Genomic DNA, 20,483 nt, shown 5'->3' with positions numbered 1-20,483 from the left:
TCCCCAGGCCAAACTCGGTCCGCGAGCCTTCGTTTCATGACGCCTTGGCAACGCAATTGGTCGGCGCCTCGCCCCCCTTCACCACAGGCCCCCATTTCGCGTCAGCACCGAAGGCCGAGTTCGGCAGGAACCCACTCCTGCGCAGGAACGGAACCATTGACCAGTGACCGAACAGTGACCGGGCACCCGCCCACCCGCCTCACCTCATCCATGCAAGGTAGGTACCGAAAGAACTGGGAATAAACCATGTTCCAACCTCTCAATCCAGCATTCATACCCGGACCGGACAGAGTACCTGCCGTAGTGGCTCGGCCATATCCGACTCATAGCCTGCGTCGCCACCGTCGGACACTATCACCGACACGGAATGACGCCGGTCGTGCGCGGCACCTATGCCCATCGCCATGCACGTGGAAGCTGACGCCGAAGTGAGGTCGGAACACTGCTCGGCCGACCGAGACGAAGGGCCCGGGACGAGGGAGGAGGGACGAAGAGGTTGCATCACGGACGGGGACGGGGACGGGAACTCGTGGGACTCGCGTGGCGGGTTCTACCCGAGACCGAGAAGATAGACTCACGTAAACACGCGGAGTGATCAGCGAACTCTTGATCATTAAAGATATATCTACCCTTCATCTACCTACCTCGAGCCATCGACATGTTCTCGTCACACTGGAGGTGATCACCAGTAACACCCACACCGAGCATCCTCAACAGACACCATGCCCGATAACAACTTTGTCCACGAGCCCATCGCCATCATTGGCAGCGGCTGTCGCCTTCCTGGAGGTGCCAGCTCACCATCCAAGCTCTGGGAGCTTCTGCGGGATCCTCGCGATGTCCTAAGGAAGATCGACCGTTTCGATCCGGATGGTTTCTATCACCCCGAAGGCCGTCACCACGGCACAGCCAACGTGCAACATGCGCATCTACTTGATGAGGATTTTCGTCTCTTTGACCCTGGCTTTTTTGGCATCAAGCCCGTCGAAGCAGAGTCCATCGACCCCCTCCAGCGCCTCCTACTCGAGACCGTGTACGAGTCACTCGAGAACGCCGGCCTCCCCATAGAACGCCTTCACGGCTCCGACACGGCCTTCTACGCTGGCGTTATGGCCACCGACTACACTGACCTCCTCATGCGCGACGTCGATACCATCCCCCAGTACTTCGCCACAGCCACCGCGAGGTCCATCATCTCCAACCGCGTGTCATACATTTTTGACTGGCACGGACCATCCATGACTATCGACACGGCTTGCTCGTCCAGCATGCTCGCTCTTCATGGTGCAGTAACCAGTCTCAGGACGGGTGAATCCCGTGTGGCTGTGGCCGCAGGCGGCAACTTGATCCTTGGACCTGGTACGTTACCCCATATCTCTGTTCTATCATCCAAATGCAACCCCAAACAGATTGCTTATTCGTTGTACTAGAACTCTTCATCGCCTTGAGCAAGGTGAACATGCTGTCTCCCCAGGGCCGGTCGGCTATGTGGGATGCTGGTGCCGACGGCTACGGTCGGGGCGAAGGCTTCGTTTCCGTAGTCATGAAGAGGCTCAGTGATGCGATCAAGGACGGCGACCATATCGACTGCGTTATTCGCGAGTCTGCCACCAATCAGGACGGCAGAACTATGGGTATCACTATGCCGAGCGCCCAGGCGCAGGCTGAGCTGATCAAAACGGCTTATGCCAACGTGGGCTTGGATCTGCGGTCTCCTAAAGACAGGCCCCAATTCTTCGAGGCTCACGGCACTGGCACCAAGGCCGGTGATCCTCAGGAAGCCGAGGCAATCCACACTGCCTTCTTTGGGGGGAATACCTTTGATACATCGCCCCAGAGCCACCCGCTCTACGTCGGCGGTATCAAGACGGTCGTGGGCCACACCGAAGGCACCGCCGGTCTCTCGGGTTTACTGAAAGCCTCGCTATCGCTGCAGGCCGGCGTCATCCCACCTAATCTGTTGTTCCGCACCCTGAACCCAGACCTTATTCCGTTTTACGGTCCCCTCGAAATACCCACGAGCGCCATTTCCTGGCCGCCACTGGCTGAAGGAAGTCCCAGGAGAGCCAGCGTTAACAGTTTTGGTAAGTTCATCTTCGCTTTTGCTACCTAAGTAGGTAGTTCACATCTAACCCATCCTGCCAGGTTTTGGAGGTGCAAATACCCACGTCATCCTCGAAAGCCACACACCCTCAGAGAACCCTCCCAACACGGCGTCTTGGACGGATGCATCATCTATCCTACCATTTGTCTTCTCTGCCAGCTCCGAAGCAGCGCTGCAGAGGTCACTCATCTCCTACCAAGACTATCTTGCAAACCACCCCAGCGTCAACCTGTCCGATCTCTCTTGGACTCTCAGAGCACGCAGGTCGGCCCTGCCCGTCAAAGTTGCCATTGCCGCCGCAAGCGTCAACGAACTGCAAAGCAAGATCAAGGAGAAGCTGGACAGCTTGGAGAGCACCCCTGGCTCGACGATCGGAATCCGTTCCAAGACGGGCGAGCGCAAGATTCTCGGTGTCTTTACCGGACAAGGAGCCCAGTGGGCCACCATGGGAAGGCAGTTGATTGATACCATTCCTCGCGCCAGAGATCTAGCCAACAAACTCGACGCTGCGCTGCAGGCCCTGCCGAACCCCTACAAGCCGTCTTGGAGCATCTTGGCGGAGCTCTCCAAGGACTCTGCCTCGTCTCGCTTGCAGGAGGCCGCTTTCTCGCAGCCGCTCTGCACGGTTGTGCAGCTCATCCTCATCGACCTCCTCCGCGCCGCGGGGATCGAGTTTTCTGCCGTCGTTGGACACTCCTCCGGCGAGATTTGCGCCGCACACGCCGCGGGGTTCTTGTCTGCTGAGGACGCCACCAAGATTGCCTACCTTCGTGGTTACTTCGCCGGCCTGGCCAAGGGACGCTCGGGCGAGAAGGGCGCCATGATGGCCGTTGGTGCCTCGATGGAGGGCGCCCAGGAGCTTTGCGATCTCCCCGAGTTCCGTGGCAAGATCAAGGTGGCCGCGAGCAATTCGTCATCCAGTGTGACCTTGTCCGGCGACGCCGAGGCAATTGCTCAGGCCAAGGAAGTTTTGGATGAGAGAAAGACTTTCGCCAGGGCATTGAAGGTCGATACCGCGTACCACTCCCATCATATGCAGCCGTGTGCCGAGCCGTATGTGGAAGCATTGCGCGCCTCTGGCATTACCCTGACGTCGCCAACGGGCGATTGTATCTGGTACTCGAGCGTGCTTGATGGGAACAAGGTCGAGCTGAACGACACCCTCGGTGGGACCTACTGGCGGGATAACATGGTCAACACCGTGCTCTTCTCTCAGGCCGTCACAGCCGCGGTGAATAACGGAGGGCCGTTCCACCTCGCTCTAGAAGTTGGCCCCCATCCTGCTCTGAAAGGCCCGGCTTCGCAAACACTCGCCGAGCTCAGCGTCGATATCCCTTACTATGGCGCGCTGAAGCGTGGCGCGAGCGATTTCTTGGCCTTCTCGGATTGCCTGGGCTCCGTGTGGGCAAACTTTGGTGGGTCGGCTGTCGATTTCGAGGCGATTCATGCCACCCTTCCCGAGGCCGGCCGCCCGACTCTTCTCAAGAACTTGCCCACGTATGCTTGGGACCATGACAAGCCATACTGGTACGAGTCTCGCAAGAGCAAGCAGTACCGTACCCGGTCACAAATTCCCCACGACCTTCTCGGCACCAGGGCCGACGATGGAACTGGTGTCGAATTGCGCTGGCGCAACTTCCTCAGCGTCCAGGACCTTCCATGGCTGGAAGGCCATCAGATCCAAAGCCAGGTTGTGTTCCCTGCGGCAGGGTACATTTCAATGGTTCTGGAGGCCGCTCAAATGATGGCCAGAGAGGAGCAACAGGATATCCAGCTTCTCGAGGTCTGTGACCTCGACATTACCCGTGCGCTTGTCTTCCCCGATGAAAAGGCCGGTATCGAAACCACGACGGCCCTTACCAACATCACGGTTCACGCTGACGCCATCACGGCGAACTTTGCCATCTCTGCGCACCTCTCCCGCGACGCCACACACCTGACCAAGGTCGCCGACGGCACAGTCCGCGTCGTCACGGGTCCATCGTTTTCTCAGCTAGCCCCGCGGACTGCTACCCCTGCTCACCTGATCCCTATCGACTCCGACCGCTTCTACTCCTCTCTCCAGGATGTTGGCTACGGTTACACCCGGGAGTTCCGCACTTGTTCCGAGATGCGCCGCCGCCTTGACTTCTGCACCGGTTCGATTCAGAAGCCCGAGGATAGATCCCTTCTTGTACACCCGGGTGTGCTGGATCAAGCCTTCCAAGCCCTCTTTGGGGCTTACTGCTGGCCTGGTGATGGCAGGTTCTGGACTCTGTTCCTCCCCAAGAGCGTCCGCAAAATCACGGTTGATCCGTCGCAATACACCACGCAGAATGACCGGTTGGACTTCGATGCCTGGCTCGGAGATAGCCCGTCCAAGGAGATGCGTGGTGACGTCTTCTTCTCAGCTGGAAATGACACCGTCATCCAGGTCGAAGGCGCCAGCATGGTCTCGGTCAACCAGACTACCGGCCGCGATGACCGCCCCATGTTCTTCGAGACCGTATGGGGTGTTGCTTCCCCCGATGGAGACCTCGCCGCTGCTGGCGAACGTGCCACGGACGAGGAGTGGGAAATGGCCGAGGCCTGCGAGCGGGTTGCCCACTACTACTGGCGCAAGCTTGACGAGACGCTAACGCCGTACGAGAGAGAGAACTGCGCCGAGAACCACAAGCACTTGCTTGCCGCCATCAAGCACTTGCTCGGTCGCCCGATGGACGGTAGACAGTCGTACCTCAAGCCCGAGTGGCAAAACGACGACGAGAGGGCCATTGAGGAATTGAGGCAGCGATACCCCTCGTCCATCGATATCAAGCTCAGCGTGAGCGTGGGACGCGCCCTGCCCGCCGTGCACCGGGGCCAGACCACTATCCTCGAGCATATGAGGCCTGATAACATGCTGGATGACTTCTATTCCCAGAGTCTTGGTCTGCCTGCCACCAACCGGTCCCTGGGTAGGATGGTTAAGCAGCTGACTCACCGCTATCCCCGCATGAACTTCATCGAGATCGGCGCGGGAACCGGCTCTTCAACCCAGGCCATCTTGGATGCCGTGGACAATGCCTACTCGTCCTACACGTTTACCGATATCTCGAGCGGCTTCTTCGAGAAGGCCGCCGAGCGGTTCGAAAGCGCCGGCGATAAGATGATCTACAAGACATTTGATGCCGAAAAGACGCCGGCTGATCAGGGCTACAAGCCCGGCTCGTACGACGTTGTCGTTGCTTCCAACGTCCTGCACGCCACCACCAACCTCCACAATACCCTCCGGAATGTGCGGGCGCTCCTGAAGCCCGGCGGATACCTCTTCCTTCTGGAGATCACGGATAACACCTCGATCCGCTACTCATTCTCCATGGGTGGTCTCTCCGGTTGGTGGCTGGGTGTCAACGACGGCCGCCCCTATTCTCCATGCATCACCCGGTCCAAGTGGAACCAGGCCCTGCGCAAGGCTGGCTTTGCCGGAGTCAGCGCCGTGACTCCCGCCCACGATATCCACCCCAACCCGTTCTCGGTGATTGCTTCTCAGGCGGTCGAGGAGAAGATGGACCAACTTCGCCGGCCTCTACTCAAGACTCAGCTCCGTGGGGACAGCAGCAACGCCCCGCTGTACATCCTCGGCGGCCTTGACCTCGAGACCTCCAATATTGTGGAAGACATCGTCGCCATCACAGAAAACCACTTCCAGGAAGTCATCACCATCGACACCTTGGAGGAAATCGTCGATGCCAACATGCAGCCAAACTCCACCGTCCTGAACCTTCTCGACCTAGACGGCCCCGTCTTCAAGGACATGACCCCGACCCGCCTCAAGGCCCTCCAGCTCCTCGTCGAGAACACCCACCACCTCCTCTGGATCACGCACGCCCAAGAGCGCGAAAACCCCTGGTCCAACGCCTCGGTCGGCTTCCTGCGCTCCGTCTCGGCCGAGCTGCCCATCCTCCGCGCGCAGATCCTCGACTTCGGCCTCGCCGAGTCCCCCGCCGCCCACACCTCCCTCATCGCCGAGTCCCTGCTCCGCCTGCTCGCCACGGGGCCCTGGGAACGCGACCCCTCGTTCAAGGACCAGATGCTCTGGACCACCGAGCCCGAGCTCCGCTTCCGCGACGGCAAGCTCTGGCTGCCCCGCGTCCGAGGCCACGCGGCCAACGACGACCGTATTAATGCTTACCGCCGCAGCATCAAGCGCGCTGCCGCTGCTGATGATGACGTGCAGGCCGCTGCTAAGCTGCACGAGGACGAGGATGGCGCGTGGGCGCTGCGCCAGCACTACGTGCCTAAGGTTATGCCGTCGCAGCCGGGCGGTGCTGATGCGGTGGCTGTTCGCGTGCGGTATAGCACGCTGCGCGCGCTAGTCGCTGATGAGGTTGGCTCGGCCCTGCTGCTGGTGGTTGGGCAGCTGGTTGAGACCGGCCGGTGGGTGGTCGCGCTTGCGGCGGAGCGCGCTTCCATTGTGCAGGTGGACCGGGCCTGTGTTGTCGAGCTGCCGCAAGGTTTCACCGAGGACAAGGCGTTGGCGCTCCTGAAGGTGGTGCTGGCGGAGGGCCTGGCCAGCAGGATTGCGAAGCTGGCTGGCGGTCATGGTGGGCTTGTCTTGGTCCATGAGCCGGATGCGCCGTTGGTTCGTGCCTTGCTCGCGAGGGGGAGCCAGGGGGCCTTTGAGGTCAAATTCACGACGACCCAGGATCCGTCGAAGGCGAAGGATGCCGGCTGGATCTACCTGCATCCTCGCCAGTCGGCACGCGCTGCTCGCCAGGTGCTCCCGAGCACTGCTTCCGCTTTTGTTTCCCTCTCCGGAAGCGACATCGTTGCGGATCTCATCGTTTCCGTCCTGCCAGCGAGCTGCCGGGTGTTGGGATCGGACTTCATCTTCCAGAAGGAGTCCACGGTTCTCCCGACGACGTCTTGGAAGGCTATCGCTTCCCAGCTCACTCCCCTGGTGGAGACGGCGGTTTCGAGCAACTTGGCCGCCCAACCGTTCTCCGATGTCGTTTCGTTGGAGAGCTTGCAGGAGGGCTCGAGTCAAGCCCTTGGCTCGCTGACCCTGGTTGACTGGCAATTCTCGCCTTCCCTTGCACTGGAGGTTTCCCCACCGCTCCCCTCCAAGATCTTCAAGTCAAACAGGTCTTACATGCTCGTTGGTATGACAGGCGAGATGGGTCAATCGCTCTGCCGCTGGATGGTCCGCCATGGCGCTGGCGCTGTCATCATGACCAGCCGCAACCCCAAGATCGAGAAGGCCTGGATCGACGAGCTGGAGGCAACCGGCGCAAAGATCAAGGTCGCTGGATTCGACGCCACCAGCCGCGATGCTTGGGTCAAGTTCGCCGCCGAGGTCAGACAGGACCTCCCTCCCCTAGCCGGTATCATCAACGGCGCCGTCGTCTTGCAGGATCAGTTCTTCCTCGAGATGGACATCAACGGCTTCAACGGGACGCTCAAGCCCAAGGTCGATAGCACGATCCACCTCGACGAGGTCTTCCGCGACGATCCCTTAGACTTCTTCCTCGTCTTCTCTTCCCTCTCCTCCATCATCGGCAACCGGGGCCAGGCCAACTACAACGCCGCCAACGCCTTCATGACCTCCTTCGTGCAGCAGCGCCGGGCACGCGGCCAGGCCGCCTCGGTCCTCCAGCTGGGCAGTGTCGTCGGCGTCGGCTTCCTCACGCGCGCCGGCGACGTCATGGAGCAGATCCTCGTCAAGTACGGCTACCTGCCCGTCTCCGAGGTCGACCTGCAGCACCTCGTCGCCCAGTGCGTCATGGCCGGCCTGCCCGGCTCCGGCGAGAACCCCGACATCATCACCGGTCTGCGCTATGCCTACGAGGATGAGGATACCGGTGTCCATTGGGTCAACAACCCGCGCTTCGCCCACATGATCCTGCCACCGGAGAAGGAGTCGGTTGATAACGGCGACAAGAAGGTGGTCCTGTCTACTAGGGCCCAGCTCGCGGCGGCGAGCTCCGAGCCGGAGGCTTGCAAGGCCCTTGAGGGCTGCTTCGGCGCGAAGCTCAGGGCAATGCTACAGATGGATGAGGCCTCGTTCCGTGATGATGCCGCTTTGATTGAGATGGGTGTGGATTCGTTGGTGGCTGTGGAGATTAGGTCCTGGTTCCTCAAGGAGGTTGATGTGGACATGGCCGTCCTCAAGATCTTGGGCGGTGCCTCGACCATTGATCTGTGCCAGTTTGCGGTGGAGAAGATGCCGAGGGACCTACTTCCCGGGCTGGTTGAGGGTGGCGCGGCGCCGGCGGCGGACAATGCCCCTGCTCCTGCCCCTGTCAAGGTTGAGGAGAAGCCATCTGTTCCCGCTTCGCCGGAAAGCGCTGGTAGCGATACTGGGAAGGACTTTGTGCATGTAAGTGTACAGTCAATTAGTCTTGCTTAGTAGGCTACTAAATTGACATCCCTTACTCGTCGCTTCTCACTCTCTATCCTTGCCACAAAATGAATGATGTTGAGCTGTAACACCAATCTGACAAGACCACAGGCGGATGCGTCGGATAGTACCACCAGCAGCTCGCCCAGCGCGGGAAGTCCTACTCCCTTTACTCCCGCCCAGGACCCCCCGAATGGGAGCCCCCCGTCCTCGATCGGAGAGGACGAGGTCATCGTCAAGAAGCCAGCCCCGGAGGTAACGCGCCGTGTCAGGGTCTCGTCGGCACAGTCTCGGTTCTGGTTTTTGAACATGTTCCTCTCTGACCGCACCTCTTCAAACGTGACTCTCTCTTACAACATGCGCGGCCACGTCCGAATTTCGGACTTCGCTCGGGCCGTGAAACAGACAACCAATGCTCACGAGGCGCTCCGGGCCTGCTTCATCGCGGACGAGGATTCAAGCGAGAAGGCCTGGCAAGGACTAATGCAGACCTCCAAGGTCGAGCTCGACCACAGGACGGTAGCAACCGACGAGGAGATCTCGGCGGCATACCAAGAGGTCCGAAGCACGGTGTATGACCTCGAACAGGGCGAAACCATGCAGATCGTTCTGCTGTCCAAGAACCCAACTACCCACACCATCATCTTTGGATACCACCACATCGTGCTGGACGGTGTCGGTTTCACCGCCTTTGTTGCTGACCTGGAACGGGCATACAAGGGTCAACGGCCGTCACCGCAAGGCCTCCAGTACGCAGAATTCTCTGAACAGGAGGGCGTCGCCATCGGCAAGGGGAGTCTACAACAGAACCTCGAATACTGGAAGAACAAATTCCATGAGATGCCCCCCCTTCTCCCGCTGTTGCCGGTGGCCAACGTCACCGCCAGACAAACCGTGGGCACCTACGGCTCGAGCTACGTCGAACAGCGGCTCAATGCCAGACTCGCAGAGAGCCTCAAGGCCTGCTGCAAGAAGTTCCACGTCACCTCGTCGCACGTCTACCTCGCCACCTTCCGCGTCATGCTCATGCGCCTCGCTGGCGTGGACGACCTCTGCATTGGTCTGGCCGATGCCAACCGCCACGAAAGCAACGTCTCGTCGACGGTCGGCCTCTTCTTGAACATGTTGCCTCTGCGGTTCAAGCAGTCGTCCGAGGCGACTTTCGGCGAGATCCTGAAGGAAACCCGTGGCGCCGTGTACGAAGGTCTCGGTCACGCCGGCGTGCCTTTTGACGAGCTGCTCCAGGCTCTCCAGGTCCAGCGCTCGTCAAGCCACAGCCCCCTGTTCCAGGCCTTCTTTGACTACCATCGGGGTGCGCAGGAGAAGCTCGAGTTTGCCGACACCACGTGGGAGAATGCCGACAGGAACCCGGGTGAGCGGGCCTACGATATCACCCTGGATGTCATCGAGGGGAGTGCTGGCTCGTTGGTCTCGCTGATCGGCCAGGAGTACCTCTATGGGATCCCTGAGATGCAGAAGCTGCTCGACTGCTACCTTACGCTGCTGGATCAACTTGTCAGCAACCCCTCCATGCTACCGTCCGCTGCGAAGGTCTTCAGCGAGAGCCAAGTTCAGGCCGCTTTGGACGTGGGTAACGGCTCGCGTATGGACTTCGAATGGGCCCCCACGTTGGGGCATCGGGTCGAGGAAATGTGCCAGCAGTTCCCGGGCTCCATCGCGCTTAAAGACGGTAGTGCCTCCAGCTTGACCTACCGCGACTTGAAGAACAAGGCCTGGGCGATCCGGGAGCAGCTCTTGGCGGGGGGTGTGAAGCCCGGGGACCGTGTTGCCGTGTTGCAAGAGGCGACCCCTGATTGGATCTGCTCCGTCATCGCCATCTTCTGGGCGGGAGCTGTCTACGTGCCGATGGTTCTCCTGAACCCGGTACCGCGGCTCATCGCCATTATCCAAGCGTCCGAGCCGACAGCGATCCTGGTTCACGATGCGACCGGCCATCTCATCCCGCAACTGCAAGCAGGAAATGCCACGGCGGTGAATGTCAGTCGTGTATCGTCTGCGGGATCTGCGCCCGCAACCGTCACCGTGTCGGCGTCGGCTGAGGACCCGGCTGTTATCCTGTTTACCAGCGGCAGCACCGGCACACCCAAAGGCATTGTTCTCCGCCACAGGAATCTTGTCAATCACATCGAAGGCTACGTCAAGACGTGGGGCATTGGCCGTGAAGTTGTCCTTCAGCAGAGCGCTTTCTCGTTCGACCTTTCCATCGGGCAGATCTTCACTGCCCTGGCCATGGGCGGAACTCTCGTCGTGGCCCCTGAGGAAACTAGGCGCGATCCCTCAATGCTTGTCAGCCTCATCCGCCGTCAGAAGATCACATGGACACTCCTCACCCCTTCAGAGTATGCGGGTGTCCTTCAAGCGGCCCCGGAGGAGTTGCGACGCGCCTCGTCCTGGAAACATGCCCTTGCCTGTGGTGAAGCGCTCACACCGAGGCTTGTCCGCGAGTTCGCCGCCCTCGGACATGAGACGGTCCGACTTTACAACTGCTATGGACCCGCTGAAGCCATCATTTCTGCCACCATGGCCGAGATCCCGTTCCGTGATGGCGCCGACGGCCCAGTACCGGTGGGACGTCCGAACGCCAACTACTCGATCCGCATCATCGATGAGCAACGCAACCTCGTGCCGCAGGGATTCCCGGGCGAGATCCTGATCGGTGGTTGTGGAGTTGGCATTGGATACCTTAACGAGAAACAGCTGACGGATGACAAGTTCCTGCCTAACAAGTTGGTGTCCGCCTGGGACGTTCAGCATGGGTGGAACGTTTCCTACCGCACCGGTGACGTTGGCCGTCTTCGCGCGGATGGAACCCTGATGCACGAGGGCCGGCTCGAGGGAGACAGCCAAGTCAAGATCCGCGGCTTCCGAGTCGACCTTCTGGATATCGAGTCGACACTCTTGAACGAATCCACGGGTGTCATCGCAGATGCCGTGGTAACGATGCGGAGCGAAGCACAAGTCATTGTGGCACACGTCATCTTCGTCAAAGACCAGCTGCCTGCGGAAAGACAGGGGGCATACCTGAGCGAGCTCCTCGCGTCCCTCCCACTACCGGCGTACATGAAGCCGACCGTGGCTGTTCCCGTGGATGAGTTCCCGAAGAACCTTCACGGCAAAAAGGATCGCCGCGCCATCGTGGCCCTCCCTCTTCCGCAGAACGCGAACTCTTCCGCCGCTGCTGGCACCGGTGCCCTCGAGGCCTTGAGCCCCGTCGAGGCAAGGCTCGCTGAGGCGTGGTTCGAGGTGCTTCCTCCCGACTTTACCCAGCTGTCCGCCATCAACGGCCAAACCGACTTCTTCGCCGTGGGCGGCAACTCGCTGCTGCTTGTCAAACTTCAGGCCCGTATTCGCGCCGCGTTCAACGTGTCTCTACCGCTCATTCAGCTTCTGGACGTCAGCATCTTGTCGGAGATGGCCACACTCGTGGAGTCTTCCCGCGTTGTTGATACGATAAACTGGGAGCAAGAGACCGCAGTGGATGCCGAACTGCTGGGGATTGCCAGCCGACCACCAGCATCCTCGGTGAAGACCACAGGCAAGACCGTCGTCTTCACCGGCGCGACCGGATACTTTGGCCCGTACATGCTTGAGCAACTGATCTCCGACTCATCCGTCGCAGCCATCCACTGCGTTGCCGTCCGAGCCAAGAACCAGTCGGACGCCGAATCCCGCCTCCCCAAATCCATCACCGCCAACGCCAAGGTCACCGTCTACCCCGGCGACCTCGGAAACCCTCTGCTTGGTCTCCCCGAACCCGTGTTCTCCGAGCTCACTAACACGGCCGACCTGATCATCCACTCTGGCGCGCGCCGCTCCTTCTGGGACTCGTACTACTCCCTCCGCGACACCAACGTGGCCTCCACGCGCACGCTCCTGCACCTGTCCGCGCCGCGCCGCATCCCAATCCACTTCCTCTCGACAAGCGGCGTCCTACTCCTCTCAGACGCCACCAACCCCTACCTCACCACCACCACCACCCAACCCCAAACCCCATCCCTCCGCCACACCCCGCCCCCCACCGACGGCTCCGACGGCTACGTCGCCTCCAAATGGGCCAGCGAAGTCCTCCTCGAGAACGCGGCACACACCCTACACATCCCCATCGCCGTGCACCGTTTCACGCCGCGCGCGGGGCCGGTCGCCTCGGCAGCGGGCAATCTCCGACAGGGGCCCGACGCAGCCGTCGCAGCCACGGCGCTGGAGGAGCTGCTCGCGCCAACGACGGCGCTGGGCGCGCTGCCCGAGCGCAGCACGTGGTCGGGCCGGTTCGATGTGGTGCGGAGCAAGGTGCTGGCGGGCGCGGTGGTGGGTGCGGATTTCAAGTTTGGGGGGGGTGTTGGGGGTGGGGAGGTGCGGTTTGTGCACCACGCGGGCGAGGCGGCGCTGACGCCGGGGGAGATGTTTGATTTCTTTGAGGCGAGGCTTGGGGGCGTGGTGAAGGGGAGGATGGGGCTGCTGGAGTGGGTGGGGGCGATTAAGAGGGAGGGGTATGGGTGGTTGTTTTCGACGCATGATTTGGCGTTGACGAGGAGGGAGAATGGGGTGGAGACGACGTTGGTGAATCGGCGGTGAGGTGGATTGTGATGGGTTGTGAACTTGTGTGGGTTGGCGTTGAGGTGTTGCGGGTTTGGTTGTGGGAATGGAGGAGTTAACTACTACCTTACCTAATTTTGTTTTGAAATTTTGATGAAGGCAAATGCATGTATTTGATCGGGGAAGTATAATTACGGAACAGAAGAGGCATAAATTGAATGGACATACCAGTTATAATACTTGTTCGAGTCATTATACCGGTGCCTTGTGCTGATATTCTTTGGACTCGCACTGTCGTAAAAGAACTGATGGTAACATGGTGACTTTGAAGACTCCAATTTTATTATCTCTTCTGTGCCACAAACGGTGTTGGCAAGCAAGTACTGGCACAACTCGTGCCCTGTTCTCAGCCGCTGGGCATGCTGGCAGGGGCTCCTTCCTTCGATTGCACTTGGAGGTGGGTGTTGGGGAGTTTGAGGACGGGGAATAGATCACGTGATACCGCGTTCAGCTCAACCTCGCTCAACCCTGAACTTCGCGTGCTCTCTTTTTTCCACCCACATAAACCCCATCTGGAACACGCCAAGACATACCTCCCTACGCAGCCCCCAGCGCACCCATCATGGCTATTTCCAATGAACAGAACAGCGATGACAAGCCTATTTCCTCAATTCCATCATCGCTGCCACCACCAGGATTGTCAATCAACCAACTCGCCGCCCTCCATTCTCGAGAACGATTGCTTGTCCATCCGCTGCGCTGGAGCGACCGACAAGTGGCCCTCCTTGACTGTCGCATCCATTTTTTCGAGGACGCCGGTAGCGCAGCCAGCCATGGGAACGCCGACACCAATACCGATCCGCTGGCTCCAAAATCCCGGCTTGAGCTTTTTCTCGCCGACAACTTGAGGCTCCGATTCACCTGGGACGAGTTCATTGATATCACCCGAAGGCTCCTCCGGCCGCCCGGTGGTCACCTCTCCGTTGAAAATCAGTACGTCCCTCCGACCACGGCCGCTTCCCGCTGGTCCATACTGACACTACCTACTTGGGTACCCTAGGCAAATCACTAGTCTCTACTTCAACAAACGCCCTTGCGCTAATATCATGTACTGTCGTATTTCGCTCCCACCCAAGAGTCCCACGCGCAGGCCTATCACCTTCGCGTGTTTTAACCACGACGAGACTGGTTTGGTGAGGAGAATGTTCTTCTCTCCGGTGAAGAATCCGATCTATGGCATGAATGGCCCTGGAATATACCGTCAGACTACGCTTTTACGCCTCCATCGCCCCGCGGACCCTCTAAAAGACCCATTCTTGGTTGCTGTGCTCATTTCTTTGGCACAACAAAAGCGCCGCCGTGCACCCAAACCAGAGTCTCGGTCTCCCAGCTTCAAGGTTCGTCATAGCTCGCTCTTGCTTTCTGTTCTCCTATCCCGTTCTACCGTAAGGATCTCAAGGATTTGCAACTGACCGTACCTTTATCTGCTAGGTTCGACTTCTTTTTCCTACAGGAAAGGACTCGAAATCATTCAACATTTTCATGGCCAATGTCCAAGCTTCCTTTCTTGATAAATTGGATTTCCCACACAAGGAACCCGCCGTAAATTCGGGTCTCGACATCTACCATCGGCAGATCCCAACCTTGCCTTTCCAAACCTTTCCTCGGCGGCTCCGTCGGGCATTGACCCTTGATTTCTGCGGGGAGACGAAAGGCGCTGTAGGAACCGGCGGGCTTCGACGAAGGATAGGAAAAAAGCGAGTCCGGGCTGATATTTAGATAGAATCCCGATCGTCAAAAGAGAACTATTAATTAAAATCATTGATTCGTGGCTGAATGGTCCCCGCGTGCGATAAACGAGGGTGTCTAAAGAGACAACGCATGATTCATAAGGTAAAATTTAGTAAAAGCAACCCAGCATAACGCCGTCCGCTTTTGTTCGTCCCCCTTTATGGGGGCATACAGATAGTTTCATGGACCATCGTGGCCAGTTCCCCCGAAGTCGCCGTTTCGGCACTGTCGAGGCGTTCCCGCCCTGGCAACGGCGGGACGTCTTCCCGCCGAGGGCACGGGCGGAGTGTGTGGTTCGAGTTAATACAACCATCAAGATCTACTGTGTGAGCACGGTCACGCTTTTTCTCGGCTTTGTACCTATGGGACATTGTATAAGACGGAAGGTTTGAATGTTGTTTTTCAAGCACAACTCGTTGCTGCCCCACCAACGCCTTCCTGGCGCGTATAGAGGTAGGTACCTAAGTAGGTAGGTAGGTAATAGCCTAGGTAGGTAATTTTCCATAGCCACCCAAATGTTGCTGCCCACATCACGCTTTTCCGCTGGCTCAACAACACCAAGGCGGACGTCTAGCTCTGCCCAGTGCCGAGCTCCCTATTCCCTGTGTCGTCAACACACTCACCCGTCCGTTTTCTTTTTACTCCGCTCCGTTTCCTTTCAATTCCCGACCAAGTATTTACCAAAAACAACAAACAACAATATGGACTACTTTAACGAGATCGCTAACGTTGGAGTCTATTCAAGGAAGCGCCCGCTGGGTGTCCTCGACCTGAATGTGATGATGGAGATAAACCCCGGAAGCAAGTGGGCAGAGGATGAGCTCTTCGCCGCCCGCGTGGTGATTCGCACCGCCCGGTCCGATCGCCAGTTTGGCCACATCCTACCCATCCTCCGGAGGCATTCTACCCTCGTGTTGGCCGCACGCGAGCAACCAGGTATACAGGCGCTCTTGAAAGTGCCTGACCTGCTGGACCGGCATCGGGAAATGAATGAGATCCAATTTGGACATTGCTATGGCACAAGCCTGGGATCATTTTGGGACGCTCTCGCTAAGTTTGGTGATGTTGAAGATACCGACGTCGACGTTGACATCAATGACGGCGGCGACGACGACAACCGCAACGCGAAGGGTGAGGACAACGGCGAGGACGACGGCGAGGACGACAGGGAGGACGACAGGGAGGAAAACGAAGAGGACGATTGGGAGGATAACGGCGAGGACGACAGAGAGGACAACGGCGAGGATAACGAAGAGGACGATGGGGAGGATCACGGAGAAGACCATGATGTGGACTGCGGCGACGGCGAATATATGGATAAGAGGGTTGGCAAACCCAAAAAGCGCTCCTACAGCCCGAGTTCCGATGAATCCGCGACCGCTTTGCCCGCTCGGAGCAAGCGAGTCCGAACGGTGCGCATTCGACAAGGATTCGTGGACATCACTCAAACGAAAATCGAGTCGAGCTCGCCGCAACGCTCCTCGCAGGAGACATGTCACGGTTCGGATCCGACGTTTGTCGGCAAATCCCACGCCTTAACTGACGTTCCGGAAGAAGCAACTGTCGAGATTGCCTCGGCGTTCATTCGCCATGTGCTCCAAGCTTGCCCGCCCCAGCACGACACACTGAACCACAACCCCCCGTACATGGTCCTATTCTCACGAGTGTCTCGTCAGTTCACGGGCAAAACTGCTGCGAAAGAACTGATCAAAGCTACGGCGGACGGAGAGCTACAACTGCATCGACTTGATAACAGAAATTGTTATCGTCCCACTGGCCACCGACCCGCCCTCCTTGAAGCGAAGAAGCGGTTCGCAATTATCAAAGACGGGCAGCCATTTCTGACGAACGAGCTTCTTGGCCAAATGACCTGCGAGGCACTTGCGCTGTGTCTCCAGCGGACGAAGGAGACCGGCCAAGCAGAAGAAAAGTGGGAGCCAGCACCCTTCCACCCCATGCTGTTATTGGGTTGTGTGTCGCTAACCATGTCTCTTACTAGCATCTTCATCATTGCGGCTGTGCGGCGATACATGCGCTTCCTGCAGTTTACAATCCCCAAATCGTATATCAACGCCCTGACGACCCAGACAGAGCCCGAAATGCTTACCGACTTTGTAAACGTCTGGGCGACACCGTGGTTTGATCTCGAGGGCCCGGGCGGGCGTCGTGGCGCAGTCGACAACATCGTCGCCTTGGTCAGCCGGCAGTCTCACGTGGAGCATGCGTAAGGCTGAAACTGGATCTGAGGGGGACGGAGTTGGGGGGAAACAGGGTTAGAGGCGATGGCACGCTGCCGATCAGTGCGCATCGCGCTCGAGATGCTGTATGGGCGGTACAGGCATCCTCTTGTATGTACATGTAGGTACGTAGGACCTAGCTCAGCACGTCCCCGCAAGTCAAGTAGGCTTCTGGCGACGGCCACTATACCTAGGTAGCTACCTAGGTAGGTACTCCATCACACCCATTTTGGCACCCAAACTTCGCCCAAACTCGGCTTTGGTACTCTGCGATAATACACCACTAGCATTTGTAAAAGATAAAAAGTAAATGCAAGAAGGTGCGATTTTACATTGAAACCATATGGAGCAAAGTAGGTAGTTTCCATTTTGTCACTTGTAGTAGGTGACTGCATCGGCTTCAACTTGACATTGAGCCCTTCCCATACAATTCTCCACACAACAGTCCGAAAAAAAGTGATGGACTATTTCCTGACCCCGATTGTTGCGAGTCGGCCTTGAAATTTGACGGGGTCGTTGACCGTTTTGGTCAGGTTGTTGTTGTTGGCATTGCCTGTGGTCAGTCTGTCGACGATTGTCTCTAGTCCGTCAAGCTTTGTGGAGTCGTCAGGTTCGTCAACGTCATGCTCTGGCCCGGAGTCGAAGCCTTGGAATTCCGACTCTCCCGTGATTTGTTCGTCGTTTCGTTGTTGTGATCACCCGCGAAGACCTCGGCGACTATACGTGGCCGCGCCCCGGAAGTTAAGTGGTGTAAACAACACCAACAACAACACCCGTACCCTTACGATAACGACAACTTTTGATCATTGAACAGTGCGTTCTCCTATTATTTATCCTACTCCATTTTTACCACAGAAAACCTTTAGTTGCAAATTGTTTCTCGTCAACTCCATAGCTCCGAGCAGATGACACCCTCAACTCGCTTTCCCATCCCATAATCCTACTACCCCTACCCACCTCACGCATTCTCTGCCTTCTCGCCATTCACCGCCACGGCATCGGCACCGTCCTTGGGCGTCTCAAACTTCTGGCGCTTGGCCTCCTCGGCGTCGAGACCGGTCTTGGTGACCTCGTGCGAGGTCATGAGCGCCTTGCTGCGGATGCCAAACGACAGCACAAACCCGACAAAGATGAGCACCGTGTAGAAGATCCACATCTTGGACATGGCGTCGGAGAAGGCGGTGGCGTAGGCCGCGCGCTGCGGCTCGGTGAAGCCGTCGGTCAGCCCAAAGCCGGAGATGGCGCCGCCGTTGACCAGCCGGCTCACGACGTCGGCGGGGATCCCCGCGCTGCGCATCGCGCCGCTGTGCCCGCCCAGCATGCTCTGGAAGATGACCTGCCCCAGCACGACGCTCATGGCGGTGGCCAGGTTGCGCACAAAGTTGAGCGTGCCCGTGGCCACGCCGATGTCCTCGGGGGCGACGAGCGCCTGGATGGCGATGACGAGCGTCTGCATGTTGGCGCCGATGCCGGCCGCGAGGAGGATCTGGAAGATGATGATGCGCGGCCAGTCGCGCGTCGGGCCGTAGGTGATCATCAGGCCGAGCGCCAGCGTGAAGAGGGCCATGCTGCCGCGGATGATCCAGAGGTAGTGGCCGGTGCGCTGGATGACGATGCCCATGATGATGCCGGACAGGGTGAAGGAGATGGCGATGGCCAGCATCCACACGCCGGACTCGATGGGCGTGGCGCCGAGCGCGGCCTGGAAGTAGAGCGGGAGGAAGAAGATGGGCGCGATGAAGCCCGCGCCGTGGCAGAAGACGACGGCGAAGGTGCAGGACCGCGACAGGCCCGCGAAGATGCGCTTGGGGATGACGGGGTAGCGCGCGTACCGCTCGTAGACGGCGAAGAGCACGTAGGCGACCACGCCGAAGACGATGAGGCAGATGACGAAGGCGGATCCCCACGGGTGGGAGACGCCGCCGGATTCGAGGCCGATGAGGAACATGAGAGTGGCGCCGACGATCAGCACGGAGCCTACCCAGTCAATGGCCTTCAGACCCTTGACGAGGGGCGTCTTGGGGTTGTGGATGTGCAGGAAGATGATGGTGATGATGAGGGACAGGCCGTCAAAAGGCAAGTTGAACCAGAAGCACCATCTCCAAGTGGCACGCTCAGTAAATACACCACCTGTTGGTCAAGTCAGTTTCGCCACAGTTCCTCGGTCCCAAAATTGGGGGTGTGGGATATTCAACATACCAATAACAGGCCCAATGGCGGTGGAAACGGCCCACACAGCGCCATAGATACCGTAGAAGAGACCGCGTTCACGCTGGCTGAACATGTCACCCACGGAAATCTCAACGAGGGTGATCAGACCACCACCACCCGTACCCTGGATGGCACGGGCGGCAATGAGCATCTCAAGGCTGTTGGAGAGGGCAGCAACCAAGCTGCCGACGAGGAAAATGAGGTTGGCGACGATGAGAATGGGCTTCCGGCCAAAGATGTCGCTCACTTTGCTCCAGAAGGGCGACGTGGCCGAGAGGGCGAGGAGGTAGGCGGAACCGATCCAGGCGAAGCCGGAGTCCGAGGCATTGAGCTCCTTGGTGATCGTCGGCATGGCCGGCGTGATGATGACCGAGTCGATGGCAGCCAGGAAGACGGCGAGGCACAGGGCGATCAGGATCAGGGTGAGCTCCATCGGTGTGTGGGCTGGCGGCTCCGACGCGTCGGGCGCGTCCGCCGCGCTGGGCCCATCCTGTGAACCCGTTGCCTTGGTGGCATTGTCGACGGCGTCGTTGGCCGCAGGCTGAGATTGGGAGGACGATGAGGACCTCACCTCCTTCTCCGCGGGTGCGGAGGACATGTTGGGGTTGTTGTGGTTATGGTGGCGGTGGTGGTGGTGGTTGTGGTCGAGAGACAGGTCTGAGGGACAGAACCGGTGGCAGAACTGAGAAGGAGGAAGGGAGAAGGAAGTCGAGAGTATTGAAAAGGGACAGACTGCAGCATTCAGAGGTCCACAATGAAGCCGACGATGGTTCGGCAGTGGTAGTCACTGGTCGTTCTGTCTCCAGTCTTCGATATTAGCTGACAAACTGTGAGACACTCCGATCCAAACGTTGGGCCTGATTTCCAATAGCAAGAGGAAAAGTTCAGTATCTGATCGGCAGTTGCTGCATTCCCTTTCCCATCGTTGGTCGTCTGTGTTTTCTTCGGACCGGACATTGTAAGTCGGATACTTTCCCAAAGCGGAAGAAAGTTGCCGATTCAGGGGCAGGGGTTGGCACCGACTCGACCGACTCGAGGCCCGATAACCCTAACCCGGATCGACTATCCATGGCCGCCGATCAGGTACTGTTATGGCAGTGTTACGACATCGGCTATGTTCGAAGTTTTTCGACTTTGCGAAAGACCCGAGTCTCATTCGGCTACGTTCAGGGTCGCCAATGCTGACACTCGAACACCGAGTGCGACTGAGTCATTATGGGGTTTT

The 20,483-nt window shown here is 58.6% G+C and overlaps 4 protein-coding genes across 4 annotated transcripts; 3 read left to right on the top strand and 1 right to left on the bottom strand.

Annotated features, from left to right (window-relative positions):
- Positions 1-722: 722 nt before the first annotated feature.
- On the top strand, positions 723-13,470 carry B0H64DRAFT_453112 (uncharacterized protein; the record flags this gene model as incomplete). The annotated part of the gene is made up of 11 exons (XM_062807226.1): positions 723-1,359; positions 1,431-2,084; positions 2,146-4,907; positions 4,950-5,735; positions 5,775-5,837; positions 5,877-5,987; positions 6,018-6,908; positions 6,999-8,444; positions 8,577-9,980; positions 10,017-12,593; positions 12,654-13,470. 11 exons carry the CDS (start codon positions 723-725, stop codon positions 13,056-13,058), a joined length of 11,736 nt encoding a protein of 3,911 aa, XP_062653667.1. The 3' UTR covers positions 13,059-13,470.
- A 121-nt stretch (positions 13,471-13,591) lies between these two features.
- B0H64DRAFT_427898 (uncharacterized protein) lies at positions 13,592-14,840 on the top strand. Its single transcript, XM_062805816.1, has 3 exons — positions 13,592-14,012; positions 14,080-14,416; positions 14,511-14,840. The coding sequence occupies exons 1-3, from the start codon at positions 13,642-13,644 to the stop codon at positions 14,796-14,798; spliced, it is 996 nt and encodes a 331-aa protein (XP_062653666.1). The 5' UTR covers positions 13,592-13,641; the 3' UTR covers positions 14,799-14,840.
- Positions 14,841-15,511: 671 nt separating this feature from the next.
- B0H64DRAFT_453110 (uncharacterized protein) lies at positions 15,512-17,038 on the top strand (the record flags this gene model as incomplete). The annotated part of the gene is made up of 2 exons (XM_062807225.1): positions 15,512-16,740; positions 16,810-17,038. 2 exons carry the CDS (start codon positions 15,512-15,514, stop codon positions 17,036-17,038), a joined length of 1,458 nt encoding a protein of 485 aa, XP_062653665.1.
- An 842-nt stretch (positions 17,039-17,880) lies between these two features.
- On the bottom strand, positions 17,881-19,856 carry B0H64DRAFT_453107 (major facilitator superfamily-domain-containing protein; the record flags this gene model as incomplete). The annotated part of the gene is made up of 2 exons (XM_062807224.1): positions 17,881-19,177; positions 19,247-19,856. 2 exons carry the CDS (start codon positions 19,854-19,856, stop codon positions 18,006-18,008), a joined length of 1,782 nt encoding a protein of 593 aa, XP_062653664.1. The 3' UTR covers positions 17,881-18,005.
- Positions 19,857-20,483: the final 627 nt, after the last annotated feature.

This window comes from Chaetomium fimeti (genome assembly GCF_033439085.1).
Source record: "Chaetomium fimeti strain CBS 168.71 chromosome Unknown B0H64scaffold_15, whole genome shotgun sequence".
Taxonomy (NCBI): Eukaryota; Fungi; Ascomycota; class Sordariomycetes; order Sordariales; family Chaetomiaceae; genus Chaetomium; species Chaetomium fimeti.
The sequence above is the reverse complement of the archived record's forward strand: the minus strand, read 5'-3'. Positions and strand labels throughout refer to the sequence as shown.